The sequence below is a fragment of the Oncorhynchus kisutch genome, linkage group LG19 (assembly GCF_002021735.2).
Source record: "Oncorhynchus kisutch isolate 150728-3 linkage group LG19, Okis_V2, whole genome shotgun sequence".
Classification (NCBI taxonomy): Eukaryota; Metazoa; Chordata; class Actinopteri; order Salmoniformes; family Salmonidae; genus Oncorhynchus; species Oncorhynchus kisutch.
In genome coordinates, this window is record NC_034192.2 from 5,851,745 (window position 1) to 5,864,655 (window position 12,911).

Genomic DNA, 12,911 nt, shown 5'->3' on the forward strand with positions numbered 1-12,911 from the left:
TGCAACACCCCCTGAAAATAAAATACAAATAAATACAAAAGTAGTGCACTGGGCCTCAACTAGTATTAGTGGACACATATAGACCTTTGTAGCACGTGCAAAAAAAACTCTGCTTTGGAAAAAACTTGTATAATTTGATTTGATTAAGAACAGTATATTGCAGGATTCAATAGTTGGAATTGCAAGAGTTGTTGCCCTGTCCCTTTCTCTGCTATAGTCATTCTAAGGGAATCCAGAAAGAACAAAACCCTGTCCTCAATCACTTCCATCAAAAGGTGCAAAGTCATGAGCAAAGACAAAAAACATCCAAATAAAATAAATTTTGTTTGTCACATACACATGGTTAGCAGATGTTAATGCGAGTGTAGCAAAATGCTTGTGCTTCTAGTTCCGACCGTGCAGTAATATCTAACAAGTAATCTAACCTAACAATTTCACAACTACCTTATACACACAAGTGTAAAGGAATGAATAAGAATATGTACATATGAAAAAATATATGAAAGAGCGATGGCTGAATGACATAGGCAAGATGCAGTAGATGGTATAGAGTACAGTATATACATATGAGATGAGTAATGTAGGGTATGTAAACATTATATAAAGTAGCATTGTTTAAAGTGGCTAGTGATACATTAATTACATACATTTTTTCATTATTACAGTGGCTAAAGATGAGTCTGTATGTTGGCAGCAGCTACTCAATGTTAGTGATGGCTGTTTAACAGTCTGATGGCCTTGAGATAGAAGCTGTTTTTCAGTCTCTCGGTCCCCGCTTTGATGCACCTGTACTGACCTTGCCTTCTGGATGATAGCGGGGTGAACAGGCAGTGGCTCGGGTGGTTGTTGTCCTTGATGATATTTATGGCCTTCCTGTGACATCGGGTGGTGTAGGTGTCCTGGAGGGCAGGTAGTTTGCCCCCGGTGATGCGTTGTGCAGACCTCGCTACCCTCTGGAGAGCCTTACGGTTATGGGTGGAGCAGTTGCCATACCAGGCGGTGATACAGCCCGACGGGATGCTCTCGATTGTGCATCTGTAAAAGTTTGTGAGTGTTTTAGGTAACAAGCTGAATTTCTTCAGCCTGAGGTTGAAGGCTGCTGCGCCTTCTTCACCACGCTGTCTGTGTGGGTGGACCATTTCAGTTTGTCCGTGATATGTACGCCGAGGAACTTAAAACTTTCCACATTCTCCACTACTGTCCCGTTGATGTGGATAGGGGGCTGCTCCCTCTGCTGTTCCCTGAAGTCCACGATCATCTCCTTTGTTTTGTTGACATTGACTGTGAGGTTATTGTCCTGACACCACACTCCGAGGTCCCTCACCTCCTCCCTGTAGGCCGTCTCGTCGTTGTTGGTAATCAAGCCTACCACTGTAGTGTCGTCTGCAAACCTGATGATTGAATTTGAGGTGTGCATGGCCACACAGTCATGGGTGAAGAGGGAGTACAGGAGAGGGCTGAGAACGCACCCTTGTGGGGCCCCAGTGTTGAGGATCAGCAGGGTGGAGATGTTACCTACCCTCACCATCTGGGGGTGGCCCGTCAGGAAGTCCAGGACCCAGTTGCACAGGGTGGGGTCGAGACCCAGGGTCTGAGTTTGGAGGGTACTATGGTGTTAAATGCTGAGCTGTAGTCGATGAACAGCATTCTTACATAGGTATTCCACTTGTCCAGATGGGTTAGGGCAGTGTGTAGTGTGATTGCAATTGCGTTGTCTGTGGACCTATTGGGGCGGTACGCAAATTGGAGTGGGTCTAGGGTGTCAGTTAGGGTGGAGGTGATATGGTCCTTGACTAGTCTCTCAAAGCACTTCATGATGACGGAAGTGAGTGCTACGGGGCGATAGTCATTTAGCTCAGTTACCTTCGCTTTCTTGGGAACAGGAACAATGGTGGCCCTCTTGAAGCATGTGGGAACAGCAGACTGGGATAAGGATTGATTGAAAATGTCCGTAAACACACCAGCCAGCTGGTCTTTGCATGCTCTGAGGACACAGCCGGGGATGCCGTCTGGGCCGGCAGCCGTACGAGGGTTAACACGTTTAAATGTTTTACTCACGTTGGCTGCAGTGAAGGAGAGCCCGCAGGTTTTGGTAGCGGGCCGTGTCAGTGGCAATGTGTTGTTGTCAAAGCGAGCAAAGAAATTGTCTTGTTTGCCTGGGAGAAAGACATCGTGGTCCACGACGGGGCTGGTTTTCCTTTTGTAGTCCGTGATTGACTGTAGACCCTGCCACATACCTCCCATGTCTGAGCCGTTGAATTGCAACTCTACAGTTGTGGCCCAAAGTTTTGAGAATGACACAAATATTAATTTTCACAAAATCTGCTGCCACAGTTTGTATGATGGCAATTTGCATATACTCAAGAATGTTATGAAGAGTGATCAGATGAATTGCAGTTAATTGCAAAGTCCCTCCTTGCCATGCAACTGAACTGAATCCCCCCAAAAACATTTCCACTGCATTTCAGCCCTGCCACAAAAGGACCAGCTGACATCATGTCAGTGATTCTCTTGTTAACACAGGTGTGGGTGTTGACGAGGACAAGGTTGGAGATCACTCTGTCATGTTGATTGAGTTTGAATAACAGACTGGAAGCTTCAAAAGGAGGCTGGTGCTTGGAATCATTGTTCTTCCTGTCAACCATGGTTACCTGCAAGGAAACACGTGCCGTCATCATTGCTTTGCACAAAAAGGGCTTAACAGGCAAGGATATTGCTGCCAGTAAGATTGCACCTAAATCAACTATTTATCGGATCATCAAGAACTTCAAGGAGAGCGGTTCAATTGTTGTGAAGAAGGCTTCAGGGCGCCCAAGAAAGTCCCCCAAGCGCCAGGACCATCTCCTTAAGTTGATTCAGCTGCGGGATCGGAACACCACCAGTACAGCGCTTGCTCAGGAATGGCAGCAGGCAGGTGTGAGTGCATCTGCATGCACAGTGAGGCGAAGACTTTTGGAGGATGACCTGGTGTCAAGAAGGGCAGCAAAGAAGCCACTTCTCTCCAGGAATAACATCAGGGACAGACTTATATTCTGCAAAAGGTACAGGGATTGGACTGCTGAGGACTGGGGTAAAGTCATTTTCTCTGATGAATCCCCTTTCCGATTGTTTGGGGAACCCGGAAAAAAGCTTGTCCGGAGAAGACAAGGTGAGCGCTACCATCAGTCCTATGTCATGCCAACAGTAAAGCATCCTGAGATCATTCATGTGTGGGGTTGCTTCTCAGCCAAAGGAGTGGGCTCACTCACAAATTTGCCTAAGAACACAGCCATGAATAAAGAATGGCACCAACACATCCTCCGAGAGAGAATCCCCCAGATCTTCTCCCAACCATCCAGGAACAGTTTGGTGACGAACAATGCCTTTTCCAGCATGATGGAGCACCTTGCCATAAGGCAAAAGTGATAACTAAGTTGCTCGGGGAACAAAACATCGATATTTTGGGTCCATGGCCAGGAAACTCCCCAGACCTTAATCCCATTGAGAACTTGTGATCAATCCTCAAGAGGCGGGTGGACAAACAAAAACCCACAAATTCTTACAAACTCAATATTTTGGGTCCATGGCCAGGAAACTCCCCAGACCTTAATCCCATTGAGAACTTGTGATCAATCCTCAAGAGGCGGGTGGACAAACAAAACCCCACAAATTCTGACAAACTCCAAGCATTGATTTTGCAAGAATGGGCTGCCATCAGTCAGGATGTAGCCCAGAAGTTAATTGACAGCATGCCAGGGCGGATTGCAGAGGTCTTGAAAAAGAAGGGTCAACACTGCAAATATTGACTCTTTGCATCAACTTCATGTAATTGTCAATAAAAGCCTTTGACACTTATGAAATGCTTATAATTATACTTCAGCATTCCATAGTAACATCTGACAAAACAATCTAAAGACACTGAGCAGAAAACTTTGTGGAAATTAATATTTGCGTCATTCTCGAAAACTTTTGGCCACGACTGTACTTTGTCCCTATACTGACGCTTAGCTTGTTTGATTGCCTTGCGGAGGGAATAGCTACATTGTTTGTATTCGGTCGTGTTTCCGATCACCTTGCCCTGATTAAAAGCAGTGGTTAACACGTTCAGTTTTGCGCGAATGCTGCCATCAATCCAAGGTTTCTGGTTGGGGAATGTTTTAATAGTAGACGCTGTGGGTACAACATCACCAATGCACTTGCTAATAAACTCGCTCACCGAATCAGCTTATTCATCAATGTTATTGTCCAACGCTATGTGGAACATATCCCAGTCCACGTGATCGTAGCAATCTTGAAGCGTGGAATCCGTTTGGTCGGACCAGCGTTGAACAGACCTGAGACTTTCTGTTTTAGTTTCTGTCTATAGGCGGGGAGCAACAAAATGGAGTCGTGGTCAGATTTTCCGAAAAGAGTGCGGGGGAGGGCTTTATATGCGTCGCGGAAGTTAGAATAACAATGATCCAGAGTTTTACCAGCCCGGGTCGCACATTCAATATGCTGATAAAATTTAGGGAGTATTGTTTTCAGATTAGCCTTGTTAAAATCCCCAGCTACAATAAATGCAGCCTCAGGATATGTGGTTTCCAGTTTACATAGAGTCAAATGAAGTTCTTTCAGGGCCGTCGATGTGTCTGCCTGGGGTGAGATAAACACGACTGTGATTATGATCGAAGAGAATTCTCTTGGTAGATAATGCGGTCGGTATTTGATTGTGAGGAATTGTAGGTCAGGTGAACAAAAGGACTTCCGAGTTCCTGTATGTTGTTATGATCACACCACATCTCGTTAATCATAAGGCATACACCCCCGCCCTTCTTCTCCCCAGAGAGATGTTTGTTTCTGTCGGTGCGATGCGTGAAGAAGCCAGGTGGCTGTACTGACTCTGATAACGTATCCCGAGTGAGCCATGTTTCCGTGAAACAAAGAACGTTACAATCTCTGATGTCTCTCTGGAAGGCAACCCTTGCTCGGATTTTGTCTACCTAGTTGTCAAGAGACTGGACATTGGCGAGTAGTATGCTCGGGAGCGGTGCGCGATGTACCGTCTACGGAGCCTGACCAGAAGACTGCTCCGTCTGCCCCTTCTGCGGCGCCGTTGTTTTGGGTCGCCGGCTGGGATCCGATCCATTGTCCTGGGTGGTGGACCAAACAGAGGATCCGCTTCGGGAAAGTCATATTCCTGGTCGTAATGTTGGTGAGTTGACATTTTCTTGATCAAATAATATGGAAAACAACCACTTTTTATGCAGTATTAATTTACCATCCTTACAAACCACTTAATCTAAATGTATATGACTGTATTGTACATAGGCTGGTCATCTAGGTTTGTACCTATAGACTTTCTATCAGCATGAAGAAAAACAATGGACAATACAGTAATTGAGTTCATTGAGACATCAAGTGGTTTGTGATGAGGTGATGATGTGGCTCAGTTTGTAGAGCAAGGCACTTACATTGCCAGGATTGTGTGTTCGATTGAAAATGTATGAGCTCACTACTGTAAGTTGCTCTGGATAAGAGCGTCTGCTAAAATAGAAAAGGAATGAATCGACCATTTCAGTTTTCACATAGAAATAAGTTGCATTTGTAAATTATTTAAAAAAACTGGAAAATGTATATCAGGCAAGTATTTTTATATTCCAGAAGTATTATCATACTAACTGTTTTGTACAGATAATTATCAGACTCAAGTTACAAATGCTGGTAAACAGTCAAATACATTAAAAAAACATGTTTAAATCACAGTGCACTGGGCCTTTCCTAGTCCTGTATTAGCAGACCGATATAGACTCTTCAGCACAGCACCCCCTCCCTGCATATCCAGTACCCCCCCCCCCCCCATCTGTGTGTGTGTGTGTGTACCTGTGAGCAGAAGCTGATACTGGGGGATTCTCTGTACAGGTTTCAGCAGGTAGTGCTTCAGAGCCAGGCTGGCACATCTAGGACTCATCTGGGACAGAGTACAGGAGAATTGTCACACACATTTGCATACAGTATTAACAGTATACATACTCAAATCTAGCTCCACGTCCTTGGCGCCAATGTAGTCTTCAGACTATGTCTGGCTTGTTACATCTAAACACCCACGTATTTTACCACTCTATCATCAACTATGCGGATAGGAACTTCCTATGACACACACACACGCACACACGCACAGCTGTTTACCTCAAACTCCCGGACCACAGCGGCGAAGCCAGGGTTTTTCCTACACTGTTCATCCAGCATAGCCACGTTGTTGTCAAACTGCCGGATGTAGGTGGAGTACATCTTCAGGTACGGCCCCTTCTGAACAAAGATGTCTGCCAGCCTCTGGTGGTCCCCCCTACACAGCAGAGAGAGAGGTGAGAGGGGCAGGGAGAAGAGAGGCAGAGGGAGGGAGATGGTCATTGTGGTCTGGTCTGAGTTCAGCTGTCCACAGCTTGGCATGGTCAGTTGAGGTTTGTATCTCTGGTGCTGATAATGATGGTGCGTACCAGTGGGCCACTCTCTCCTCTAGCTCCCGGAGCAGGTCTCGGTTGAGCTGGTATAGTTGAGGCAGGTAGTAGAGGATCTGGGTTAGAATACGCTCTTCAACCACCGGCTTACCATTCTGACGCGTCGCCTTGGCAACTGCGTCCCGGAAATCCTGCAGGGAGCGAGGGGGTTAATGTCGACAGACGAATGAAGGGAACTGACACAGCGACAACAGAGTGGTGGGAGACTAATTAACACAAACACACAGCTGCAGGGCAGAGAGACGTTACACAGTACAGCACAGGAACACCTGGTTATCACCTCATAAACATGCGTCCCTCTGCATCATACACACACACACAACTGAGTCAGCACTCTCACACTGCCCAGTGAGCCAACACACACATCCAGGTGGAAGGAAGTGGTGAGACAACCAGGGCAGGGTCCCAATGTCCTGGTGAACACTGTCACACAACCACAGCCCCACACCCACAATAAAACACACACAGCTGCAGTGTGAAGGACCGAAACATGTAGAGTTGAAGTCGGAAGTGTACATACAGTTAGGTTGGAGTCATTAAAACTCGTTTTTCAACCACTCAACAAATTTCTTGTTAACAAATTATAGTTTTGTCAAGTCAGTTAGGACATCTACTTTGTGCATGACAAGTAATTTTTCCAACAATTGTCTACAGACAGATTATTTCACTTATAATTCACTGCATCACAATTCCAGTGGGTCAGAAGTTTACATACACTAAGTTGACTGTGCCTTTAAACAGCTTGGTTAATACCAGAAAATAATTTCATGGCTTTAGAAGATTCTGATAGGCTAATTGACATCATTTGAGTCAATTGGAGGTGTACCTGTGGATATATTTCAAGGCCTCTTTGCTTGACATCATGGGAAAATCAAAAGAAATCAGCCAAGACTTTAGAAAAAAATTTGTAAACCTCCACAAGTCTGGTTCATCCTTGGGAGCAATTTCCAAACGCCTGAAGGTACCACGTTCATCTGTACAAACACCATGGGACTAAGCAGCCGTCATACCGCTCAGGAAGGAGACTAGTTCCATCTCCTAGAGATGAACGTACTTTGGCGCGAAAAGTGCAAATCAAACCCAGAACAACAGCAAAGGACCTTGTGAAGATTCTGGAGGAAACCGGTACAAAAGTATCTATATCCACAATACAACGAGTCCTATGTCGACATAACCTGAAAGGCTGCTCAGCAAGGAAGAAGCCACTGCTCCAAAACGCCATAAAAAAGCCAGACTACAGTTTGCAACTGCACATGGGGACAAAGATCGTAATTTTGGGAGAAATGTCCTCTGGTCTGATGAAACAAAAATATAAATGTTTGGCCAAACTGACCATCATTATGTTTGGAGGAAAAAGGGAAAGGCTTGCAAGCTGAAGAACCTCATCCCAACTGTGAAGCCCGGGGGTGGCAGCATCATGTTGTGGGGGTGCTTTGCTGCTGAAGGGACTGGTGCACTTCACAAACTGGATGGCATCATGAGGTTGGAAAATGATGTGGTTACATTGAAGCAACATCTCAAGACTTCAGTCAAGTTAAAGCTTGGTCGCAAATGGGTCTTCCAAATGGACAATGACCCCAAGCATACTTCCAAAGTTGTGGCAAAATGGCTTAAGGACAACAAAGTCAAAGTATCGGAGTGGCCATCACAAAGCCCTGACCTCAATCCTATAGAAAATGTGTGGGCGGAACTGGAAAAACATGTGCGAGCAAGGAGGCCTACAAACCTGACTCAGTTACACCAGCTCTGTCAGGAGGAATGGGCCAAAATTCAGCCAACTTATTGTGGGAAGCTGGTGGAAGGCTACCCGAAACGTTTGACTAAAGTTAAACAATTTAAAGGCAATGCTACCAAATACTAATTGAGTGTATGTAAACTTCTGACCCACTGGGAATGTGATGAAAGAAATAAAAGCTGAAACAAATCATTATCTCTACTATTATTCTGACATTTCACATTCTTAAAATAAAGTGGTGATCCTAACTGACCTAAGACAGGGAATTTTTACTAGGATTAAATGTCAGGAATTGTGAAAAACTGAGTTTAAATGTATTTGGCTGAGGTGTATGTAAACTTCCGACTTCAACTGTATCTCTAGAAAACATGTCAAAAGTCAAGTGAAAATATAATGCAACACATTATTGTACACAACATATCAAATGAGAACCATCCTATAGGGTATAAGGGAGGACTTAAGTGTGAAACCAAAACACACACACACACACACACACACACACACACACACACACACACACACACACACACACACACACACACACACACACACACACACACACACACACAGGATTAGCCGAGGCATTTCTATGTCTGGGGGTCTTCCACCCACTCACTCACTGCAGGAAGCAGCTGTTCTGTGGCCAGGGGCAGCCATGGAGACTGAAGAATGTGATTTGACCTCTTTATTTAAGTCTCCCTCTCCCCCTCTTTCATCTCCCTTTCTCTCTCCGTCTCTCTCATGCCCCATATTCAAAATTAGTCCCATAGTGGGTCATGTTTAAGGCAGTGTGTGTGTGTGTGTGTGTGTACCTGCAATTTCCCTTTCGGGCAGTCTGAAAGCCACTCCTAAGAGGAAATCTAATGTCGACCCTGCGGCCGTCTAAGACAAATTGTGGGTTTAGAGAGATTTTAGAGACAAGGCTATGCGAGATGCAAATTATTTTTGATTTATTTTACCTTTACTTAATTAGGCAAGTCAGTTAAGAACAAATTCTTATTTTCAATGACGGCCTAGGAACAGTGGGTTAACTGCCTGTTCTGGATTAAAAGATTTAAAGCATTTCTCCTTTAAATAAATAAAATATTGAAATCCAACACACAGTCTATCTTCTGCTGCAAAATCAAATCCTTTTTAAGAGCCCAGGACAGTTTGACCTGGCTGGTACAGTTGACCACCTCAGCCTGACACAGCCCAGCCCTGCCCAGTAGACCAGACCAGTACAGTAACCACCACAACACTACCACCGTGAGTTAACAACACTCATCAGAGATCCCACACACACGTGTCACCTCCCCCTGAGACCAACATCAAAGCACCCAGCTCTGTCGTCACGGTTACCTGCTCCACTTTTCACCCCGACAGGCACAGAGCAGGGACGGTATTCCACCCACCAGGCAGGAGCAGTGAGCTAGCTAGCCGGTAGTTAAATATAATGAAACAACTCTAGCCTATGTTTCCACTCTATAAAGCCACCACTTGAAAGTTGAAACTAGCAACACATGCTTGACTCCTTAGCTTCGTTTATGATTTAGAAAATGTGAGTCTAAGTGTTTATCACTGATCCTGCTAAGTGTAACAGGAACAACAACAACAACAGTTCTACCAGAGACAACTCCACTGCTGAGTACTGCTGCCTCGGGGGCTGGGGAGAAAGGCAACACAGCTCAGCTAGTCAAAGGCTTGCTGAGTAACACCATTGAACACACAGATATGGTGCTCATCAAAAGCCCAGAGGCTTAAGTGATACTTACTATGTGAAGAAGCTTCAGGACGTCCACAAACCTGAAGGGAGAGGAGATGTATAATGTAAAACATTATATTTGACAAAAAAAGACACCCAGCGCTAAAAAAAAGGAAAGATTCTGTGGTATATTCTCATGATAAAGTCATTGATTGCGTGTGTGTGTGTGTGTCTTGGGTACTCACACTTTCTCAGAGCTCATGATCTCCTGGGCGATATGCACCACCTTTTTCCTCTTCACCTCATCCTCCTGCTGGAACGACAGACAGAAAGACAGACAGACAGAGAAAAGCACAGCATTCAGTCCATGTAGTGTAAAAAGATAGCTAACCATATTCTAAACGGTACAGACATACTTCCACTTACAAGGTCACTGCAGCCCACCATCTGACTGTCCTGCTATAGTATGTATAGGCACAATAACCACCATCTGACTGTCCTGCTATAGTATGCATAGGCACAATAACCACCATCTGACTGTCCTGCTATAGTATGCATAGGCACAATAATCTGCCCATTTGCTGTTTCTAAACAGACACTCAACAGAGATTATGTCCGAAAGCAGAGCCACCGTTTCACACGTCTCTTTCCCTCGCTACTCTCTATCCACTTCAGCTATCTTCTCTCCCCTCTGCACTCTCCCTCCCTCACTACTCTCTCCCCCTTTCAGTCTGATAGTGAGTGGTCTGGGCTGGAAATGGGGTGGTCTTAATTTGGACAGTGGCCTTGCCCTTGCGTGACTGAAGGGGCCTCCTGCTCCTAATTGTGTGTGTGTGTGTGTGTGTCTGTGTGTGTGTATGTGCTCGTGTTTTTGTCTGTTACAAACACAGGCTTTTAGAGCAGGGGTTCTTAAACTTTTTCAGCCTGGGACCCAGTGTTTTCCTGGGACCCAAGCTTAGGAAAATATGCAACTATACGTAAATATTGGTACATTTCATTGCCCATAAATCTTTTCATGTTTATTTTTCCCCATTAAAAACACTCTTACATATCTGTCTAGGTTGGAACTATTGTGGTTAAAATACAATAAATGATTGGATTAAACAGATTGATCACATCACACAGATGTATAACAGAACACACACACACACACACACAGGCTTTTTGATCGTGCAAACCTCCGCAACAGTACAGATTTTTTTTTTTTATCAAGCCTACTGTACATCTTACTGTATAAATTATTGTTGATAGACAGTCTAGGTTGAAACTGCTGCTGTTAAAAATGCATATCTTTTTATTCTGAACTGGAATAAACTGATTGATCACATCACACAGATGTAGACCAGAAAATACACACACACAGTCCTAATGAGAGGTGTGTGGTTGAAGTTATCAACAAGCAGGTCTATTCTGGACTCTGCTTTAGACAGTGCAACACTGAAGTCATGCTCAGCATTAACACTGTGTCTGTACTTGAGAACCCTGACTTGCATAGGTATGTAGTGCCAAACTGGATCTGAACATCTACTGCTTTCTCAGTCAGGCAGGAGACCGCTTCCTGCTGCAGATGAGCAACCCAGAACTGTGAGTGTTTGCCCCCAAAAAATAATCTTTCTTCAAACAGTTTATTCCAGTTCAGAATAAAAAGTATTACTTGTAACAGCAACAGTTCCAACCTAGACTTGTTTTCAACAATAATTTCTACAGTAAAATGTACAGTAGGCCTGAATTGTTTTATCTTCATCTGTACTGTTTCTTAGGGTTGCACTCTCAGTAGCTAGTTAGCAGGCTTTGGCTAACGTTAGCTACTAGCTGGTTAATGTTACAAGGCCAGGGGATTGTTAGAAAGATAAACTCACATATACTACTATGAGAGATAGTACTCCCTTATTTCTGCTTATTATCACCTGTTATTAAATGACAACAATGCCTTGTTAGTTGACTTACTTTTCCACTGTGGAAGCACTGTTTCCTGAAGCATTCTGCCCTGTTCTGAAAGAACTCCCTGGGTTTACCGTCATACTGTGGATGTTTGGTCAGGACGTGTCATTTGATTCATTTGTGGCTTTTGTGAGGCTCATCACTAAACACTTGCCCACACAAAACACAGTGTGGGTGCTCCTCGTTATTTCTTAAAGTTTGTATGAAAGAGACAAAGTCATCGCTGTATATGCGTTTCATGACGATTGAGCTCAGTCAGAACACGTGGCTAGCATGAGTCCATTTCATAACGATTGAGCTCAGTCAGAACACGTGGCTAGCATGAGTCCATTTCATAACGATTGAGCTCAGTCAGAACATGTGGCTAGCATGAGTCCATTTCATGACGATTGAGCTCAGTCAGAACATGTGGCTAGCATGAGTCCATTTCATAACGATTGAGCTCAGTCAGAACATGTGGCTAGCATGAGTCCATTTCATAACGATTGAGCTCAGTCAGAACATGTGGCTAGCATGAGTCCATTTCATGACGATTGAGCTCAGTCAGAACATGTGGCTAGCATGAGTCCATTTCATGACGATTGAGCTCAGTCAGAACATGTGGCTAGCATGAGTCCATTTCATGACGATTGAGCTCAGTCAGAACATGTGGCTAGCATGAGTCCATTTCATGACGATTGAGCTCAGTCAGAACATGTGGCTAGCATGAGTCCATTTCATGACGATTGAGCTCAGTCAGAACATGTGGCTAGCATGAGTCCATTTCATGACGATTGAGCTCAGTCAGAACATGTGGCTAGCATGAGTCCATTTCATGACGATTGAGCTCAGTCAGAACATGTGGCTAGCATGAGTCCATTTCATGACGATTGAGCTCAGTCAGAACATGTGGCTAGCATGAGTCCATTTCATAACGATTGAGTTCAGTCAGAACATGTGGCTAGCATGAGTCCATTTCATGACGATTGAGCTCAGTCAGAACATGTGGCTAGCATGAGTCCATTTCATGACGATTGAGCTCAGTCAGAACATGTGGCTAGCATGAGTCCATTTCATGACGATTGAGCTCAGTCAG

General features: G+C 44.5%; 1 protein-coding gene across 1 annotated transcript in view; it reads right to left on the minus strand.

Annotated features, from left to right (window-relative positions):
- LOC109864536 (FYVE, RhoGEF and PH domain-containing protein 6) overlaps positions 1 to 12,911 on the minus strand; it is a 30,658-nt gene that overhangs the window by 4,458 nt on the left and 13,289 nt on the right. Inside the window, exons 4-8 of the mRNA XM_020452378.2 lie at positions 10,141 to 10,208; positions 9,966 to 9,996; positions 6,456 to 6,607; positions 6,148 to 6,304; positions 5,842 to 5,929 (exon numbers count right to left, since the gene is read on the minus strand). Coding sequence (XP_020307967.2) covers positions 5,842 to 5,929; positions 6,148 to 6,304; positions 6,456 to 6,607; positions 9,966 to 9,996; positions 10,141 to 10,208 — 496 coding nt within the window. The remainder of the gene's footprint in view (positions 1 to 5,841; positions 5,930 to 6,147; positions 6,305 to 6,455; positions 6,608 to 9,965; positions 9,997 to 10,140; positions 10,209 to 12,911) is intronic.